This window comes from Tyto alba, unplaced genomic scaffold (assembly GCF_018691265.1).
Source record: "Tyto alba isolate M040663 unplaced genomic scaffold, T.alba_DEE_v4.0 Super-Scaffold_2, whole genome shotgun sequence".
Classification (NCBI taxonomy): Eukaryota; Metazoa; Chordata; class Aves; order Strigiformes; family Tytonidae; genus Tyto; species Tyto alba.
Window position 1 is genome coordinate 16,590,234 of NW_024881282.1, and position 21,849 is coordinate 16,612,082.

Sequence of the window (21,849 nt, forward strand, 5' to 3'; positions counted from 1 at the left end):
AAAGAGGACAGGCAAGAAAGAAGACAGACAAGCAAGAGGAAAAGCAGAAGTCACAAAAAGCCATGAGTAAATACAGTGTGAAGCACAAGCCTGCAAATTCAGAGGAACGATGGCAGTATGTGGAGGGAAAGCAAAGGGAAGTGGAAGACTTACAGAAAAATAAAAAAATGAGTATTCTGAAATGCAGGTGAAGTTTGTTTGCTATTGACCTGCAAAGAAATGTCTCAAAGAGTAATTTATTTACAGGAACTTCACACTCTCCCGACCACGCACACACAGTCACGCACACAGTTGCACATGCCCATGCAGATAAGTTTATATATATATCTCTGCTTTCAGTGTTCTTTGCTTGCTCTTCTGGGTATGTGGTTGACGCTAAGGAGCTCACAATCATGCTTCAGAAATCACTGTCACTGTCTGCAGCAATTAAAGGGGGTGTCTTTCACCCCCAAACAGGAGAGCTTGGGCACATGGGATGTAGTAATAAACTAAGAAAGTAAACCTGAGTGTAAGCAGGCAAAACTCTGGTCTTGGAGCAATTGTGTGTGTTTGAACAGAGGCACAAAGTTCACCTTAAAAATCAATATCCTTTCATACTACCAATTAACATTTTAAAATTAAGTTACTGGAACCCAAATCATTCCCTGTAGCTGACAGAAATCTCTCTGCAAAGCCACACGTAAAACTAGAAGCTCCTGTCTCTGACATACAGCTATTGTTGGATGATTTCATTACCTATAATTTATTATATATATCTTTTAATTATTAACTGCAATATCTCCAGACTTCTGGCAGCTGCTCTGTGGAACTTCCAAGGCTTGGAAAGAAAGATCCAAAGGCACCAAAAAGAAGGGTCTAGACATGGAAAAAAGCTCCATTATTTTTCCCACCGATTTAAAAAAAAAAAAAAAAAAAAAAAAAAAGGAAATAAAAAGAGATAAGGCGGCAGCATAGGAGCAGCGAAGTTTTCCTCTCATTTGCTCTCTCTCCTTTTGGCATGAGTGCCCACCAGCGCCGAGCGCTTCCCCGCTCTCGTCCCCCGGCTCCATCCGCTGCCGCAGACCCCGGGCGCGGGGAGGGCGGTCCCGCTCCCCCCGCGCGGAGCGGAGCGCGCAGGGCGCGGAGCCCCCGCTCTGCTCCTCCGCGGGAGCAACCCCGAGGGGTGGGTGGGTGTGTGGGGGGGGGCGGGTGGGCGTGTGTGGGGGGGGCAGGCCTGCCCAGCCGCGTTCCCCTGCTCCGCAGCTGCTCAACACATGCAGACACGCCCTGCCACCTTCATTAATAATAATTGGTACTTAATAGCACCCGCACCAGCCGCTGGGCTGCAGCGGCCGTGCCTCTCCCGCCCCGCGCAAAGCCGGGGGCAGTGACCTTGCGTGGCCCTCCGCCCGCGGCACAAACTTCCGCGCCGCTGCGCGCCCGCGGATGTGCGAGCGGCAGAAAAGAGAAGAAAAAAAAAAAAACCAAAACAAAAAAAAACAAACAAAAAGGCAAAAAAAAAAACCCGATCGCTTTCGTGGTGGCTGCGACCGCCGGCGCTGCAGCGTGCTCCTGAAACCGCGGGCGGCTCCGCGGGGCGGCGCGGAACGGGACGCGGTGGCGGTACGGGCAGCGGGGTGGGGGGTGGGGGGGGGGCACGCACGCACGCACACACACACACACACGCGCACACACACACACACACACACACACACACACACACACACGCAGCACACGGCGCATGTCCGCCCGCGCCGCGCCGCCACTAGCCGCTCCCCCCCGCCGCCAAACTCACCACCATCTTCTGCATGTGCAGCGTTCGCAGCCGGACAGAAACCGCTCCCCGGCGATGGAGACTGCGGGAAAAATCCGGCGCGGCGGGATGGCGTGCTGAAACGGCAGCGGCAACCGGGAGAGAGGCAGAGCGCGAGCGGGAGAGAATAGCAAACCAATTCTAAAACAAAACAAACAAAAAAAGAACGGAAAAAAAAAAAAAAAAGAAAAAGAAAGGAGAAACCTCTCTTTTTCTCCCCCTTCCTTTTTTTTTTTTTCTTTTTTTTTTTTTTTTAATTCTTTATTTTGTTTGTATCCACCTTGCCCTCAATGCCTCTCTGAGCAGCATCTAGCGAGCGAGCGGGAGAAGGCGAGACAGAGAGGCAAAAGAGAAGATGAGGATAATTTGCAGACAGCTTGTCTTGTTGTTTTCTGGCTTTTGGGGACTAGCAATGGGAGCTTTTCCTAGCAGTGTGCAAATAGGTAAGCGCTGCATTGGGCTGTGTGCGTGTGTCCAGGGGTTCAATCCTTTGCGAAGTGAGTTGGAAAGGAGGCTCGAAAGGCAGTTTTGCAGATTGCTCCTCCACCGCTCATCCCCTTCCCCTGCCTTCACGCAAAAATCCGCGTGTATTTGTGTATGTATGCCCCCGTGAGTGTGTGTATCCGTACGTGCGGGTGTGCGTTCGCGGGCGGCCGGGAGGATGCTCGCCTTTCGCGGCCCCGCGGCAGGGCGGGTGGGATCGGGAGCGGGCCAAGGGGCTCGGGGCTGATGCCCTTTGGCGGCTTCAGCCCCCTCCGGCACCCCGCCTTGTGCCTGGATCCTGGAGGGATGGCGAGTTACGTGTACCGGAGGTTGCGGTAGCCGGCAGGGGTGGGGGTAGAAGGCAACGCTGCCCTTCTTTCCCTTCTCGTAGTTGGAAAGTTTAGGATTTTGTAGGTCTCTCCCTAGACTCCCGTGCCCCATCCTCACCCGTTTGCCATCGCCTCCCGCTTCCCTCCTTTCGGACGTGTGTTGGATGGGACGCAGCTCTCTGAATTCCTTCCAGCTCAGCTCCATCACTGCATCATTTCTCGTGGACTTGTAAAGATGCTGCTAATAAGGCTGAGCTGCTCCCTGCCTGCACATGGCTGCAGAGGATCAAAGTTCATTATATTCCTGTTCAGTACAAATTATCCTACACTGAGTTGGTATTTTCTTTTTTTTTTTTTTTTTTAATCCAGAAAGCATCATTCCCCTTAATCAGCCTGCCACTTAATGTAAGAGGCTGTTGAGTAGCTGATTTACCAGTGTGTTCCGTATCAGGGAGATAGAGGCTAAACACTTTAAAAGGTCACTGTAATCATGACAAATCTGGGTATTTATGTATGAAAGGCTGGAAACTGAGAAGCCAGAAAAGAAACATGAATGCATCAGAGAGGTTAAAATAGATTGAGGACAGTGATTTAAAGGCAGCGGTTGTGATTATGAATATGATTAGTTCCTTATCCATTAAAGTCTTACGACTTGCCTTACTGTGCAGCTTTGAGAGAGACAGTTGCTTGGTGTTACAAGATAGTAAGTAACTGGCAAATAATTCACCCTGCTTCCTTTGCTTTTTTTCTGTTTTTCGTAGGTGGTCTCTTCATCAGGAACACAGATCAGGAATATACTGCTTTTCGATTAGCAATTTTTCTTCATAACACCAGCCCCAATGCATCTGAAGCACCTTTTAATTTGGTTCCTCATGTAGACAACATTGAAACAGCTAACAGCTTTGCTGTAACAAATGCCTGTAAGTAAACATGCCATTGATCTGACCACCTTATGAGTAAATTACGGTGGAAATAACAGGAAACCACATTATTATCTTGCATTGGAAATACATCAGTAAGTCTGTCTTCAGTATAGATACCCTTTGCAGAAAAGCAGAAGAGGCAGCAATCCTTGTTAGTTTCCAACTGGAGCAAAATCCCATCTCCTGCCTTCTGCTGACTAACCTGATGTGACATTTACTTTAGTGTTATTACTGTAGTTTCTTGCTTTCCGGTTTCTATGGAGATGAATTTTGTTGTTGTAAAGCAAAATTATGAATGTCTCGATCAGTCCATAAACCCCACAGTTACTCTTGTTCGCTTTTGGGTATGGCATGCCTTGAATGTATTTGAAAATATATGATAATATTTGTGCTCACAAATGCTTTTCTAATGGCTGGAAAGGAGACAGGGAAGCGGTGGTGTGCAGGATAATATATCTGAGTTGGTTGACGCTGCAGTTGATCTGGTGATGTCACTTGAGGCAGCCCTGCTCTTATATTCTAGGTTGTAAATGTCTCTTATCATCTTGTAATGCATACATCCTGTGGATATGTCTCTATGCATCCATACATTGGTGCCAAATCAAGTTAGTATCTGATCTACTTGATTTCACAGACCACCTCAACTGGAACAAATACTCTCTTCCTACTATATATTTTATACACACACACACCCGCACGCACACAGATGCACATACACCGTGAGAAGAAAACAGAAAAAGAAATGCCCTTACTGAATAAGGTAACATTACTTTTTTCCTTTTTTTTTTTCTAAAAGCAGAGTATAATTAGCTGAACTCCCTACACTTAGATAACCCAAGGGTCTTTAGCCTTGGTTAAAACACATGCTGGATACTGATTAATCTCTGGAAGAGGCAAAGCATTGTATCTATTTATCTTCATGTATGGCAGGCTTATAAAAAGGAGTTAATGTTATTGTGTAAGACAGTGGGATATAGCGTGCCAAAGCTGAAGACTGTAGTAGCATTACTACTTAGATGTCCGTATTTCAGGATTCTGTAGGTTTTCCACTGTGGCCTTTAAGTTTTTGAATCCCTCCTCTTCATTCAAGAGTGAATTGCTTCTGGAAGTGGATGCCCTAAGCAACATTGCTGAGCGAGTTTAAAATAGAAACATACTGGAGAAGGTCTTACTGTTCATCGTGCCTTTAAAATGTTTCTCTCCACTTTCTCACAGCAATATCTCTGGCACTTTTTAGTATGTAAACATACAATGTACTGTGCAGTTCTCATGTATAATTTATTGAATGATTGCTAAATTTGTATATATGAGTTTTTGCTACTCTAAGTTTCAGATGACCTTGCCACCGTATTTAACAGGAAAAGCTGCTGACCTGCCAAAATGGCACCATTCATTTTATGCAGCAAAGATTGATGTCCCATTAAGTCTGAATTCTATATTAAGCAATGTATTAGTTGTGTTTAGCGTGAAAATCAATACCAAATTCCATAAAGAGAAAACATTTCAAAAGGTGCTTTGAAACTGGAAGGAATCAGATCTGTACAGGTGTAGTTCATTGAGAAAATATTACAATGCATGTCAACTTCTGCAGGCACTGATTATATATTCCATGAAGACAAATGACAGTAGCTTTTTTAAACTTTCGTTTCTAGTGAAAGAAGAGGGGACTAAAATTTTTGCATATTGAAATCAGTAATTTTAGGTGAAGTCAATTATTTGAAATTCTACCTACGAATCCAGTTCTACCAAATAATTTCTGAGGCTGTTGTTGCTTTTTGGATTAAAGGTATTGCATGGTATCTCCGCTCAAATGTTAGTGAATTAATCCTGATTTGCATAAATTTAAAATTGTTTAAAATTGAACTGCTTCTCTGTGTAAGACTTTCACCATAGATTCAAAAAGGGTTTGCCCCAAACTTTCCTTATTTAGACTATTCACAGCAGATTCTTCTCTCTCATTCCAACTACCTTATGTTTACCTTGCATTGTTTTAACAGAGGAAAACATGTCCTTTTATATTAGCTATCATTTATAGAAATAGTGATTCATAACCTGATCCTTTTTTTTAAACTGATCCTAGTTTCAGTTCCAAAGACCTTAATGACTCAGAGATGATGAGTCTTTACAGTATGGGGGGAGGCAGAAAAAGAGGGGGAAAGTAAATGTATATGTTTATGTGTGTGTATGATCATATAATTCTGTACATGTCTGCATTAAATAGGTGTAATCCTACAAGCTTTATTTAGGTCTGTACTTCTCACTTAAACCAACATGTATTTTTGATTTAGTCCAAGTTTGTATTTATTTCGCATTTTGCAGTTGTGTGTCAGTAATCTGACAGCTGCTTATTTTTTTAAAGATTTTAATACTGAAGAATATTTTTTAAACAACAGATCTTCTAATGAAACGTAGTCAAACTGACTGACAACTGAATGAACATATCTCATGTCCCTTAAGCTAAATATGGGCAGAATCCTGCAAAAATCAATTGTCTGATAGCTGGAGGACACTGGCTTCCATGTGATTGAATTTGCTGGTTTGACGGAGGCTTCTAAAGTGCAGATGTGTGAGATTTTCTAACCTAATTAAAGAACCCCCACCATCAGCTCTGAATTAAGTGATTTCATGGCAATATGAAATGATAACTCTTTACTGAACCACTGAGAAACAGTGGCTTTGGATCCTGCTATTTGTGTAGAAATTACTCAGTACACACGTCCTGAAATATACAGTACAAAAGCCGTAGAGCTGCTGGACTGAAATGAATATTCATGTGAGTTCAAGCATAAAGCTCTGAGACATGACCAGTTACTTCTATTTCTATTTCCATTTGCTGCAGAGCTTACTTGTGAAGATTCAGGGCCTGGCCACTTGCATGTGTTAGGGGTAGTAAAAAGACTATTTCAAAGGATTAGGGATGGCATATTAGCAGGTAACTCACTACAATATTGGAAAAACTTGCATATTTTTTTCTTTTCACTAGATAAAAACGTATCCACATGTTCACCCAGGAGTAGTTTTGCAAGTACTACAATAATTTTGTATATTCAGTTAAATACCTATCTTCTAGTGGTTATCTTAGGCATCTTTGTTGTCTCTAAACAGGCCCAGAACATTAGTATTTTTGTTCTAAATTGTGAATGCATGTGAAGCAGGTTGCGTAAGCAGATAGACTCTGTTGTAAGTTTGCAAAATTGATCTGATCTATATCAGTTTGGAGATAGTCCTCTTTCTTACCCCTTACCATTTGCGTGTTTTATTTAAACTCTGTTCATTTCTTTTGCACTACATACATTATTCAGAGAATCTCTCTTACTGACAGAGAGAGCTGAAATTACTGCAAAACATGAATGGTACAAGATTCTTACTCATCAGAACAGAATACACCAGAGCTGAAACATTTGACTATTGTCATACATTGGTTTGCACATTATAAGCAGGAAATTTTGCTCGTGATTGGAGATCTACCTTCAGCTTGATTTCAGATGTTGGAGCAATGCATTTATTTTTGAGAGGATTGTATATATTTATTCTTTAGCTGAATGCAAAATAATTTTCTACACTCCATGCACCATCTATATTGCTTAAGTATACCTCAGCAGCGTGGTCAACGTTAGACCTGCTTGCATACTTTTGAGAGGCAGCTCTGTAATTTTACAAAGAACTATTTGCCTTCCAACTCTTGTCTTGTGGTTGAGAATTTTTCTGTTGAAGTTTCAAAAATCGTGAAAGTACAACCAGTCTTGCAGTTCATATACAGGATTAGACTAAATGGGGAAGAAAAGAGATCGATTTGAGTTGTTCATCAGTGTTTCATACTAAAAGTAAAGCTTTTCCCTCTGAGTCTGTTTGACGCGTGTATTCTGAGATGAATATATTCCTAATAAGCGTAATTTCGGGTAAATCAGACGTTTTTCTTCTTTCATCTTGTCCACAATTCAATTCTTACCAGATTTTAATCCCAGTAGGTACAAACCCCTTTGTTTATATAACCCTTTGTAAATATAACTTCATTTATTATGTACCACATGGATCAGAAGAATAATAGCCCACTGGGATTAAAAAAAATTGTATCTTGGCATAACTTTCTTCTTTTTCCAAGAGTTATTCTCTTCGGCTTCTATTCCCTCTGTGCTCATGTAGAGTTGATGACCTGAAATTGGAGGACCTGATTTTGCCTCCCCAGCATGAATGCAGTTTCTGGGTGATATCCACTGAGGTTGAGGTCAGCCCTGAGGACAGACAGGAACCTCCCTTGTCACCCTGCCCTCAGTGAGGGTCTGTCTCCGGGCTTGTGATTGCTAGCGAGGGGAGAGGCAATGTCACTTTGGAGTTAACTTTTCTGCTGAGACATCCTGAAAGCTGAGGAAATACACTCAAGTGTAATATTGCCTTTATATTGTGTCTGTCTGTCATTTTACTTACACCAGTTTCAGCTTTGATTTGCTAAGCTGCATCATCATGGAACTTTCATTAAATTTGGTTATTAATTCTGCTTTATAATTACAACTCAATTTAGCAACAGGAATGTAACCTTAGTTTAATAATCAGTGCTATTTAAAACTATGGTGTTCTTTGTTTAGAACGTGAGGTTTCATACAGCTGAATGGTATTTTGCTATCATCAAGAGCAGTACAGTATTCCCAAGGATGCAGTTTGGAGTATATTGAGAGTTATCATAAAGGCATACCATACGGTCAGGTTAGAACTGCAAAAGCAATAGTGTGCCAGTTGGCTAGAAAAATGGAACTGGATTAAATCGTACCCTTCTAAAATAGGATCGATTACAAAACACCATTTGAAGTGTGTGCTTTGCTTTAATAAATGGAATTTATCTCAAGCTAGACCCCAATTATTGAAAACAATTTCTCTTAAAATTTCTATTATTAGCACTTGCTGATGGAATCAAAGAATATATGTGCACTTAGGTGTCATTTGCTGAGAGGATTCTATATATTTTTAAGATATAAGATCTATATTCAGAGAGTTTCCTAGCTCTAAATGTGATCCTTGTAAATAGCTGTACAGCAGAGAGAAAATCAGCCATCAATAGCCCCAATCCATCAGAGTCTAGATTTAATTTTCAAGGTTATTGTTGGGAAAATAAATGATGGGTCTTTGCTGAAATATAGTCAGATTTCTTCAGTGAAAATTCAGAACATACGTTTCCCTGGCATGAAATAAGACCTTTTGTCCTAGCATGTTACTGGATTGGCTGAAAGTGTAAACTCAAAAGCTTTATTTTAGGCTACAGAGATAATTTCATCTTCATTTTAGAGGATTAATAAAAAAGTTTGAGTTCCTTCGTTCCTCCTGCAGAAGCCAATGCAGTGCAGTACTTCTTGTGCAGGACAAAGCACCTTAACAAGTAAATTAAATTGATTAAGTTCAGCTTTATCGTTGTAATCTAAGTTTGTAAGCTAGTCAAAATAACTCATGCATTTCATTTTTAGGTCTTTATTGTTTTGAGACTTGCTTGTTCATGAGAGAGGAAGCAGTCTGCTTTGATTTCTTAACTAGTTTAGATCCTACTATGGATTGTGCAAATTCAGACTGTGAGCAGGTAAAGTTCTTTGGATTTAAATGTGTTGGACCAAATAATACTGTCTCATATTTCTTATTCCTTGATAGATGACTGATTTAAAGGGAAGGAAATTTGTGCTAGTGCAAAAGTGAAGAACTCCATATGATTACACCAGTGTAATTAAAAGGAAAAATTGGCCTTTTCTCTGGATTTCCAGTCCTCTGGGTAGTTGGTTTGAGGCAAAGATTTTGGACTAGTACAGCACCAAGTCTGCTTCTGCAACTTAGGTGGACCTACCTATACCGAAGTTATGTATTGGGACACAAAGTCAAGCTAGATAATTTATTCCTGTGTAAATCAAGAATTGTTCTTCTGAATTTGGGAAAATAAATTTACTCAAGAGTACTAGATCACAGCATCTTGTTTGAACATTTTAGTGTTGCTTTACTTTTAAACATTTTCTCAGAAGTTTTATTATCTTTCTCCATCTAGTTTGGGTTCTTACATAACTTTTTTACTTTTTTATTTTAAAAATCTTACTGGCTTTTAATACTGATATGGATTCAGTTGTTTCAGTGCAGTTATGGGTTGAGTACTCTTAAAAATTCTGTACCTGCGATGTCTGTTTTGAGGCACCGAAGTTCAAATAGAGAAGGTACCTCTAGGTTTTGGCACTCAGAGATGTGCTGGTATTTTCCAGATTTCTCAGCAACACCTGCCATCCCAATGGGAACTGCTTACTGCTGAGCACTTTGGAAAATCTGTCCTTATCGATGTGATAATGCATGAGTCAACTGTCTTGTCTCAGTAGTGCTACTTCTTGTGAGGACTTTGTTTCCTCCCTGTTCTTTTTCGCATAGTCTTGATGAAGCATGTGCCTGACTTGTTCAAATAATTGCAGATGTTTGGTTCCTTATGGTAAGAAGATGGAACCCACATTCCTATCACCTTTGATTTGGAAATGCACTGTAAAGACCTAGCCCATCCTTCCTCTTCACAAGGTTCCTCAGAAGCTGATTATAGATAAGCTTTATGTTGAACTCAGGGGAATACCTGGGTACTTACTAACAAGCTACTGTTCTTGCTGGGTTTTGGCCAGTTATGCTAACATTAACAAATTCCACTTCAAATATTGGCCCTTGTCCTGCAGTTTTTCCCCCGGCAGAGCTGTCTGTGATTTAAGTAGGGGCTCTATCTGAGCGGAGATTGCAGACTGGAACCCATTATATTGAAGGAATAGTAGGAATCAGCTTTTTGCAAGGTGAACAGGTTCTCATTGTTTCGTCTTACAGCTCAAATTTTTTAAAGTATTAAATTGTTTAACTCCTGCTATTTTTTAAAAAATATATGTTTAGAAATTGGACCCCTGGCACATAATTGCCTATTTTAAAAGAATGTCATTTGGGCTACTGTTTTCTTGTGTTCCACAGGCTATTTCATTGACATTTATATGCAACCATTGCTCCTGAAAAATGCAGTCTTGTGCAGTACCTTTCTATATTCTAAAGTCATGGACAACATAAGTGTGACTGCAGGGTTTTTTCTGTAAATACAAATAGAGCACAAGAGAAACAGAAAACACACTTTTTACCAGCTTATTTATTACATTATTTTTAGGGAAAGGCTTTAAACACATTTTGAAGACTGATACAAAAATATGTCAGCTTTTAACTATTCATAACAGTTCCTCTGCTTCTCACTTGCAGACCCTCTGTGGGGGTAGATTCAGTGTCATTTCTGCATGCACACTCTTCCAGTTTTCTGTGGTGTACTTGCATAGTACTCTCTTAAACCCATAAAATCTGAGCTTCGTTTTTATTTGCACATCAACTTTTTGTACAATTCAGGTATGCCAAATAAATATCCATCAAATAGGTGTTTTAGGAAAGTTCACAGATAGTGAGAGTTAATTTCTGAAAAGAATTGAGACTTTTACAATTTGTTTGCCTCAGTTTTCAAATTAAATTCTAAATTGATATGGAATTTACATTTCCACATCATGGTGCAAAAGGCAATACATATGTTAGTATTAGAAATTATTATACAAAATAATTAGGAATTGTTTTACAAAATATTCTGGTTTTGTTAATTTCTGTCACAGTTATGGATTATGCTCAATTTATTTTTGTTAAAGATTTCACTTGATATCACATGACTTTTTTTTTTTTTTTTTTTTTCCCAGTGTCAGGGTCAGATCTATTTCCTCAGTGGGTAAAATGATTCTTGTAAGACATATTCAAGGTACAGACAGGGGAAAGAGAGGAAATTCTTGTAGAGCAAAGAGAGTACAAAATGTGGCAAATGTGGCATAATATTTGTCTGAGAAAGCTTCCTGTTCTGCTTTAATATTCCTGATGTACAGTAACAGTATTTCATGCTACTAGTTAATGTGAGATATGGGTCTGGATGGTGCTGCGTTCACGTCTGGAAAACATTATTGAGTGTAAGAGAAAAATGTTTTATCAAGCACAGCTATATTCATGTAAAATTCAGTACTAAAAAGCTGTAATAGTTTTTAAAAAGCGCATGCACATCAGTACACTTAGCCCTTTGTTTTCTTACCTAAGCTGATAGGGTGAGAAAAAGGAACAAGACTTTACAGACCAACAGCATTAGCAGAGCCATGTTTGACTCTGTATTGGTGATTTCCTCCATGTTTTCTGTGTGATTCTGTCTTGGAGGGGCATGCAAATGAAGGCCTTCAGCCTTGGTCATTTCCATCTATTTGCTAATAAAGGCCTTCAGCCTTGGTCATTTCCATCCGTTTAAACTGAGAAGAGTGTTAACGAATGGACTTTTCAGAAACAATGAGGCTGTGAGAGTAATTTGCTTTGAAAATCAATAGTCATGTGCTCTTGGCTGACTCAGGAGTTTTCCTCACTTCTCCAAGGAGGGAGCACAAGCCAGGTAAGAAGCTGTCTCCTGGGGCTGTTTGCATACCCTGTTCATGCTGTCTCTGTATCTAGCTGTTTGTATGCCCTCCAGGTAAGAGCTGGTCAGGGTTTTTTCTTTCTCAGGTACTTTTTTTTTTTTTTTTTTTTTTTTTTAAATCAGTGTCCTTGTACAGTGTTTCTCTCGCATGGTAAGAGCAATGGGGTAATACTGTAAGTGATAAATTTTTATATAGATAAGAATTGGAGTTGCTGTCTGGAGTCACAAGCAAATAAATGTCCAAAGAAAGGAGCATAAGAGGACAATGGTGTATTGGGAGGACGTACATCTGTATCTGTTGCAGGATTACAGATGCCCCATGGAAGTGTGTGGCTGGGAGGTTGGGAGTAGTGCCATATGGAAGTGATCTAGTTTACAAATCCTTACAGATGATAACAGAAAAGAGTGAAAGCAGTTTGGGGGATGAAATGTTGTCTGATGGCTATGAGCATCAGTGCTTGAAAGAAGAAAAAGGTCACCAATATAAATGGGAGAGTGGATAGCATGTAATAGTGTTCACAGATTATTGTGTTCTAAGACTAGGTGAGACAGTTTTGATCACCCAGTCTGACCAACGAGATGCTAGTCAGCCAGCCTCAATTAATTTCTTTATCCACCCCATAATTTTTTTCCAAGTAAATACAGTGTTGAATTAAAGACTGAAAGAATCCCAGGTAAATTGTCATGTCATCAACACATCATTTGCACATATCACCAACTGTCTTTATCTGTGTTGAATGTGGGAGTCATACGGAGTTGGCAAGCAGAAAAAAAATGCCTACTGGGTTTGTTGTTGGTCTTTAATTTAGAGACATACCATAGTCAGCATGATTTACATCCGGTCGTTGGAGTTGTGCAGCTCCCAGAGCCCCCTGAGGTTTGTTCTGGCTGGCTGGTGCTGTGTCTTCCTCCGCAGAGGGGCAAGGCGGGACACCCGCAGTAGCAAGGCTTATGCCATGTAAAGAGTTTACTGGGCCCTTTTTCAAGTTCCCTTGAAAAATACTTCAGTGGACACAAATGATGTATTTTTTCCCTCTCCTAAGAAAGAACATTTCCTAGCCCCACAGCAGGGAGTACGGCTTGAAGCAATAGTTATACAAGCTTGGTAAATATGTTCAAAGACGATTAAGTATGTTTTGGCTAACAAATTTACGCTAATCCCCGTTATTTGTATTCACAGACTCAGTCCACCTACAAATACAACTTAATGGTCATGTATGTGACACATATTTCACTTTCTATGAGCCACAGTGAATCTGTTACTGTTTTCACCTGGAGGGTTTGCGCTATTAGCTTAAGATACCAAGAGTTACAAATTCAGCTTTGGAAGTCCCTGGTTTCATCTGCTTTGTGTGTCAGAGGAAATGGCAGCCTGAACACAAACATGATGATGAATGAGATTTAATGCACAAGAATATTTGCAGAATGCAAAAGCCTGAATAAAGGAATACAAGAAGTGCTCCCATAGCTGTCTTTGATGATCTGTTGTGCTATTATGAATAGCAAACCTATATGGAAAGACAAAAAAAAAGTAACAAACCTTTTATTTCCTTATACCATAAGTCATTAAAAGAGGGAGAAATAGTAACATAAGACCTCAGCGATTAATTATGCTATACTAATAGCTGTACTTGCAGCGTCCTGTTTACTACCAGTCCATCCATTAAATGGTTTGCAAATGGTTTGCTTAAATGATTTATTATACTGTTATTATTAAAATCAGCTGGAAAATGACAAGGTGTTTTTAGATAACTAACTCAGAAAAAGAACAGACACAGTTAATGCAAATGCATGTGTGCAGCGTATAATTGGCAAGGTTTGGACAGGCATTGTGTGATAATTTGGAGCCCAGGCAGGAGGTGCGTCTGCTCCAGTTCTTTGGGGACTCTTGTAGACTCAGAAGTGACAGATTGCCTGGAGTAAGGAGTTGAATGATTCTGAGACTTTGCACCTGAAGTTGGTGTTTGCCCTCCATTCACCCTCAGTTGGGTGGAGAAGGGGTTCAAGATACAGCAGGAGCTGTGTGTTTATGACAGCATTGTTCGGTGTTGGGGAAGGAGGTTTCTGAGAGTGCAGGAAGGACTGACATGCAGCACAGCTCACTGCATGGGGGATTCTCTGCTTCTGAAAACAGAGCAGGAAGGTGAGGCTGGGATTTGTGAATTGGGGATTATAGCTGATGTGAGCTGATGTGACTTTGAAAAAGGTTAAAGTGGACATGTGATTGTGCTAAACTGAAAAATTAGTAATAGAGGTGAAAGTAATGACTAGTCCACATGTCTAGGGGAGTACGGTAGGAGTTAGTAGACATGGAAGACTAAGGCTGAAAAATACTATTCAAAGAGACAGAGGGAAAATGCTGTTCTCTTCCATCAGCCATCCTCTGTTACGTGCCCCAGCTTTTCATGACAGTCTGCAAGAAGTACTGGCAGTGGAAACAGTGGACATCATGTTTCCCAAGCTCTGCACCACTGGAGAAGTGCTGCTGCACTGGAGGCAGCAGCCAGCATCCCAGGGGCTGCGTCACTTGTCCCCTTCCTGCCCCACACCTAGGGACAGGCTGTGGTGGCTTCTGGGTTTGGCACATGTTATTAGCTCCTGTAACATACTGATTATAGGTAGCCATCAGCTTAACTACTGCAGGGAAAGGAAGGAAAGGGGCAGAGCATAAAATACTCGTTTCCTGGTTATGAAAAAAAAACCAAACTACATCCTTATTATTACATCCTCTGAAAAACTGTGCGTGTTTCCATCTCTGTCTTACTCCCCACACCTTGCCTTAGACTCCATCATGGTCAATACTTTAATATTATAAGAGAGTGAATGGAAGGAGGGAGTGGTGGTGGTGTACCATGGAAGACAGTTTATACAGATGAATTGGATTGCTTTCTTCTATTCTTCTCAGGGTCTCTGACAGATGTTGAAGGACTCCTGTATTTTTATTTCCTGATGAAAGCCCCAGAAAGCCCATCATTCTTTCAGTTACTGCTTATGATGGGAATCTTTTGCACTTCACTACAGATGGCAGGCACCAGAGCTTCACACCTTAATCACATTTTCTTTGTCAGCCTTTCACATATTATGCTAAATGGGAGACTGGAAGAAAATCCTGTGAGCAATTACAATAAGAGGATAATAATAATTATTGCAGTTCCTTGCACTTACATAGTGTCTGTGAGATTAAAATGAGATCCAGCATAATGTTACCCCTTTGAAAAGGTGTGGATATCCCCTGCCAGCGGCATTACCTTGAGAAACTGCTCTCTGTGGCCTCAGCTTCTTGCTCCCTTATCTTTGGTGTGGTCAAGCAGGTCTGTACTGCCACCTTCCTATTCATGTCTGTGAGCAATTGACTGCACAAATGAAGTCATGAAAGAGAATATGAATGAGGGGAATCAGCAGCCTGAAGAAGGTTTTTTTCTTGTGTGTGGCTGTAAAAGACAGGAAAATGTTAAAGGGTAAAGTCTCTCCGGTTCAGAGGGAGCGTGCTTACGTGAGTCATTCTCCTTTCTTGACTGCACAGCATGTCGATCTTAGGAGCATTAGTGAGAGTTAAATGTGTGCAACCAAAAATGTAACACACAGGTGTAGCTTTAAGCCTGTTGGTTTCTTAAGATGTGCATTAACCTATCTGGTTCTGTCTGTGAAAATGTGGTCTGCAAACTATTGGACTGTTGGTGCAGTAAGTTAGCAGTTTCTATCTGCTGAAATAAAATCCTTTGGGTCCTTTTCTTGTCCCAAAAAAAGTGCTCCACACTTAATTAAAATTATGAAGTTCAGTGTCAGTCTTTCAGAATGTCGTACCTATTGTTAGTGCTGTGATGATAAGTTCCTTAAGGATGTGTGTGATCATAATAAGCTGGTGCCATAGTTTTTTTTACTGAGACAAAAATAGCATAGTGGTTTAAAATCCTAGATTTTTTTTTTTTTCTTGGTGGTGCAGCCTGTAACTTTCCACATTAAGAATACAGAACAACGCCAGCTTTTATTGGAAGTCTGCCCCTTTTTCTCACCTCTCTCAGTAGGTCCAAACAGATATGGAAACATCCAAAACCTGTCAGAAGATAGGAACGTGGCAAACTATCTCCCTGCATCTGTGGCATGGGTGACTGAATAAGCTGTGTTTGTCATCTCAATTAATGTGGCTGTCCTGATGCTTATCTTAAAGAGAGCAAATAATGGCTCAGACTTCCTAAAATCCAAGATGTGCCACAATTCTGGCTCCCTGTATAGCCAGCTGCAACCCACAGTAGACCTCCGTGGAGGGCAGTCTGGATGTGGCCATTCCCAGCATCACACTGGGTAAAATGCCATTATCAGCAGCCAGATATTCCTCATTGTACGAGAAGGCAGATGTCAGAGGTTATACTGTAATACTTCTTACTCTCTTCTGTGGTCATCTTGACAAAACAGAAGATATTTTGGTCCCTGATATCTGTTTGGATCTAATCCCCTGGAAGTCATAACACCTGACAGTGGTCCCAAAGGATTATAGGAGAGATTTGCTGGAGTATCTTATATTTCTATCTCTTCAGTGTCTACCCTGGTAGTTCCATCTCCATTTGAAGAGATGATGGCTGGCAACATGGGCCCTCCTGGTGCCTTTTTCTCTTGCACCTACACCACACCTGGGGGAGCCCCTACCCACAGAGGGCACTGATATCTGCTCCCTTTTGCCAACTACAGAGGGAGCAAAACAAGGGGGAGACTTGTACTCTTCTTATCCGGGATCTCCTGTACATATTTATGATTTATGTCTGTGCTCTGGCTTCCTCATACATATCTGCAAGAGAATTTGAGCAACAGTTTAATTTTCGGAGCTAAAACTGTTTGTTTTCTTAGGATTGTAACTTGCGTCTCAAATTATGTGTTTGGCTGACAGTGTTTGTCCCCAAGGTTTGTGATAATAGGGGCAAGTCACTGATGTCCTCTGCCAGCTTAGGCTGAGCTGCAGAAGCAGACACATGTAAAAATATCTTATTTGGTTTCTTCCATGTGTATGTAGAGAAAGCTTTACAAAACACTTAAATACCTTTAAAACTGTCTATTTTGGCTTTATGTTGACTGTAAACATTTAGGTGATGCTCTCCAGGAAGAGACTTTAAGAGACTTGATGCATCACATACCTTGGCAGGGCAAATCCCCGTACGCCATTGGAAGCATGGATGGGAGTTGACTTACTTGGACCAAGTTGTCAATGTCTGGTTGAAACTGTTGCCCAGAAGTCTGTGTAAATGTGTAGAGCTAAGAGAGGGCTGTCCTGTGCATGCATTTTTATACTTCTTTCAACTAATTCAATGATTGAAATACTAAATCTAGCACTCAGGCAGCTTTTGGATTTATGACAGTCCCTGAAGGACTTTGGCTTACAGTTATTCATATAGGTAGTTTTTACAGTTTATGACAGAAATAATAACTCTGTGCTAATATTCATCCTATTGCTTATTTAGAGCACCAAGTGTGAGAATAAAAAAATAAGCAGCTGGAAATTCCTGGGGGAAAGCTTTGGTTCTGCTCTGCTGTCCCTTACAGGGCATGGAAGCCAGAGCCATTTCAGAGACTTCAGACAAGTTTCAGAATTTGCAGAGATGTAAAACCAAAGTTACATTTGGCCCAGAGCAGCAACTAGTATATTTAACTGTGTTTTAGGAGTTCTACTTATCTCTTTCCACTTCATTATTGTTTTCCACTGTTTGGGGATGTGCACATGCAGTGTAGAAGCATTTAGCAAGTCATTTCTGTCCCACTTCACAACCTCACAGGATGATGGTCATCTTCAGCAGTTTGTCCTGCTCTGCTTCTTGCTGCTCTGATGTGCATGGTATTGCCCAGAGCATGCTCTGGATCTCAGGAGGATGCAGCAGATCTCTTGGGTCTAGGCAGTAATGAGGGCATCCTTGAAAAATGAGGATGGGCAGCTGGAGACAAGTGGAGTCAATTCTCAGCCCAATGTGGTGTTGCCCTGCCTTCTCCCTTCCCTCACGGGCCATCGCATCCACCAAGCACCAAGCTTTATAAAGGGAACCTGCCAACAGCACTGTTTAATCAGAATTGATATCAGGGATGATTTCTTTTTTTTTTTTTTGGTCATACCTGCCATCTGTGTTTTCCATGTTCCTGTGAATTTCTGTTGGAAGTGTGATGTTTTCCAGTACCCAGCAATGGGGAGAAGGACATGGAACACAGGCGGGCAAGGAGATACAGTATTTCCTGGGAGAGTGTGGGAAATGAAAACCACATTTCTTCTGCACTTGACCTCAGGGAGAGCCTTTCCTCAGGCTGAGGTCACGCTTTCACTGAAAAAATGTGAAAGTCAAGTATTTTTATCTTTAAGGACTAAGAAACTAACTTTGGTGTAAACCTGTGACACTAGAGAGCTTTCTCATAAGTGGAAAGGCTGCCACAGTCAGTGGCTTTTGTTTTAATATGTCACTAAGGCAATCTTCAGTCAAATAGACAAACTGTGACCTGAAGGAAAGCCCTTCTGTAGTGGAGGCAGAAAATGCCTTTAAATTAGTGCCATTCTAACGTTCATGTCAGTAAGAAGTGGGTTAGTGATGTGATCAGGTGTTAGCAAGATGAATGGCTTTCAGATATGCTTGGGATGATGGCTTTGTTTTGTCGTTGTTTACTTTTTGTTGTTTGTTTTGTTTCGTTCTCACATTCAAAATGAAGAACCAAGAATCTCTTGTATAAATCTTGCAAATCTAAAAAAAAAAAAAAAAAAAAAAAAATTAAAACTTCAAAGTGGGTGAATGTGGGCAAAGCTGGTACTTTCCATTTCAGCGCGGCACACCAGGGCGGGTGTTGTGTTGGATTAATGCTGTTTCACGGGTCATTAACGACCCGCGGAGGAGCTGCTGCCTCACCGGCACCCTGAGACGCGGCCGTGCTCCTGCGCAGGGCTGGTGGCACCCCTCGCTGTGGGGTGCCGGTGTCCCAGCCCAGCGTGGCCTTGGAAAATAACAGACAGGGCTGGTTTTAGGATGGCGACGGGGTTAAGCTGGTAGGATTGCACTAAAGCCGTGGGGGGGGCTGCAGTTATTCGTGACTGTTGGATCAAACCTTCATTAAGCTGGAGCCGGTGCTGGTGCTGCCGCTGCCCAGGCGGAGCGGTGCCCAGCGCAGGGGCTGGCTGCCCGGGGCTGGGGTCTGGGCAGGGAGCTGCCCGGTGCCTGCCCGCCTGTGTCCTCGCAGGGGAGGGGGCCGGGCAGCGGGGCTGGAGAGGGCATCAGCTGTTCTTCCCTAGAGGTTGGAGCCTATAAACACCGCTTATCAGCCTCAGGTTTACCGCAGCAAGCAGTGTTGTTAAAAGCTCGATTGCAACCACTAAGGTGAATGTAAGTGACTCCAAAAATAGGTGATTTCAGAGGGAAACTTTCAGACCTTTTAATAAGCAAAATAGCTAGTGCTTGTTTATATGCCTTGGAATTATGTGGATTTTTTTTTTTTCTTGCTCTTTAGGGTTAATACGCTGTGTTCATGTTGTAAGAGCTTGTCTGCTAAGTGTTTCTAGCAAGACATCTTGAAATGCTGCCAGAAGACCTGGAGAGCAGCATACCTTGCTTTTAACACAAAGCGACAGATTTGCATCACACATTGTGCCACTGAATAGCCAGGACTGTAAATGCCTAGTTTTAATTATCAAGTATATTTATAATTCATTAATAGGAGGTAGGCAAATAGACCGGGCTGGCTTTGCAGTGCAAGAAAGATAAATGGAAGATGGTGCATAGGTAATAGATGCTGGAGTAGAACGTGTAGAGTTTTTCTTTCCTCCATTTTGTCTTGCTGCAGCTATTTTGCTTAAATTCTATAAATTGTTCCAGGAAGAGGGGATGGAAATAGGACAAATGTACATCCATCACAGATGTTCAGAATTTTGAAACTGAGCTTTAAGTACAAAGTGAGCTGCTGAACACAAAGCCTACAGGAGCAGCTGTAATGTTTTGTTATGTTCTGTGGCAAATATTTATTTAGTTATTTAACAGCACCTATTTAAACTTTGAATGTATTGAATAAAATATTTCTTAACCATGTCCCTTCCAGTTGTCCTTGAATATGTAAGTTTAATAGACATAATGATAAATATTCCAAGAACTGCTTATCAGTTTGGATGGTATGATAGATGATATTCCATTGATTTAATGACATAAACCCATGTTTAGGTAATGAACTTTTCACAGTCTTTCTCTTGTAAACATATAATCATCTACTTCAACAATTTTTTTTCAGGCTAAATTAAAAGTAACGTGAGAAATGTAATGTTTATGCAATATATCACATTCTCAGCTGTAACTTGAGTCTAGATAGCAGAGTATACCATTGCCTAACCATCAGGCTGGCTTTGGAGGAGTAATCAGCTATAAGAAAATGATGAGTACCTAATTTTATGTCATTAGAGATAATTATTATAACTGGGAATGCTTTTGATGTAAAGGTGAATAAATGGCACCTGTGCAATATATATGTCCACAGTTTGAAATACCGCTTGAAATGAAAGTTGGAGTAGGAGATAGAAAAAGGAAATTCTCTGTTCATAACATCTTTTTTTTTTCTTGTGGAAGTGTCTTTGGACACTTATCATGAAAATGGCATTTAATACAATGAACTAGTTGTGTGTAGGCTTAGTGGTGGATATGTGCTGCAGTGCTCTTAAATGTGGTGGTTGACTGCCTGGACCAGGGCTTGCCCCAGGAGGCTCCTTGGCCCCCACCAGCCCCTGTGCCTGGGCTTTGGGACGGCCTGGGAGAGCACAAACATCCATGGGGAAACTTAAAAAGCCCCCAGGCCCACTGACTTATTTTACTCATTATGTATGTCACGCATTATAGTTGGGAACATAATTCATGGATGGGAAGGTGGCAATTTTGAATGAAAAAGGTTCTTGCTATTTTAAAAAGTCAAAAAAAAAGTCAAGGACATGAGATACGTGGTTCCCAGTGGTAGCCAGACACCCTGTTGCCTACTGTGAAAGCACCTGCTTATAAAATGATGTTGAGAAGCATTCCTTAGTCTTGTCTTCACAGCTGATATTTTTCCCTAAACAGAAAAAAATAAAAAACAAAACAAAAAACCCCCTCCTTTTGGCTTCCTCAGTGTCTTTCAAGTGGAGATTTCAGAGGTGTTTGTATTATCCATCAACCGAGTTTCTGAATGTTTCATGATTTATGTGGTATATTAAAAGATTATTTCAGTTGCTGCTCCGATGCATTTGCTTTCTGTGTGCTGTAATGTGTTGGGAGAACTGAGCAGAGCAGAGAACCAGAGCAAGGCTGGTGTCCTCCACGGCAGGTGGTCTGTGCAGGTGGGGTGAAAGGGAAGGTCTCTAATTCATAACAAGTAGTGAAGCTGAGCACTTGATGGCTATGAGGAGAGCTCCCCATCACTGCTGCCGCAGAGAACAGAAACAATCGGGGCTATTTCCAACCAACCTGGTACTTGGGGCCTGATTTCTAGCAGTGGATTGCCGAGGACACCCTCTGCTCCAGCAGCCAAAAAGCTACTGGGAGATGCTGTTGCTCACTTTTCAAAAAAATAGGGCTTGATTTTTCTTTGCATTGAGTCACTGTATGTCAAAGGCAATTTATTTTGTCTGGGAAAAAAAAAAATCAGAAGGGTTTCTGCTGGAGCACATATGTGGGTTCACCCAGTTAGGGAATCAGTAATTACATGAAGTAACTTTAACCATCAACTTCTGTTTCAATTTTAGTTTGTCAAATGAATAGAATCAGCCAACCCTCCCTTCTTTTATAGTTTCTAGGACAGCTGGAAAATTCAGAAAGATTCAATGCCTAGCTATGTATGCTGTATGTACAATAGCATCTCCTGTGTACATACATGTGGCAAAATGCTTCTAGGTCCAGT

At 41.2% G+C, this 21,849-nt stretch overlaps 1 protein-coding gene across 8 annotated transcripts in view; it reads left to right on the top strand.

Annotated features, from left to right (window-relative positions):
- The first annotated feature begins 1,763 nt into the window (after positions 1-1,763).
- The window catches only part of GRIA4 (glutamate ionotropic receptor AMPA type subunit 4), a 240,246-nt gene continuing 220,160 nt past the window's right edge, over positions 1,764-21,849 (top strand). For all 8 annotated transcript variants that reach the window (XM_032990755.2, XM_032990747.2, XM_032990754.2 and 5 more), the window contains exons 1-2: positions 1,764-2,235; positions 3,366-3,524. In XM_032990755.2, the coding sequence (XP_032846646.1) occupies positions 2,148-2,235; positions 3,366-3,524 (247 nt within the window). In that variant the 5' untranslated portion in view covers positions 1,764-2,147. The remainder of the gene's footprint in view (positions 2,236-3,365; positions 3,525-21,849) is intronic.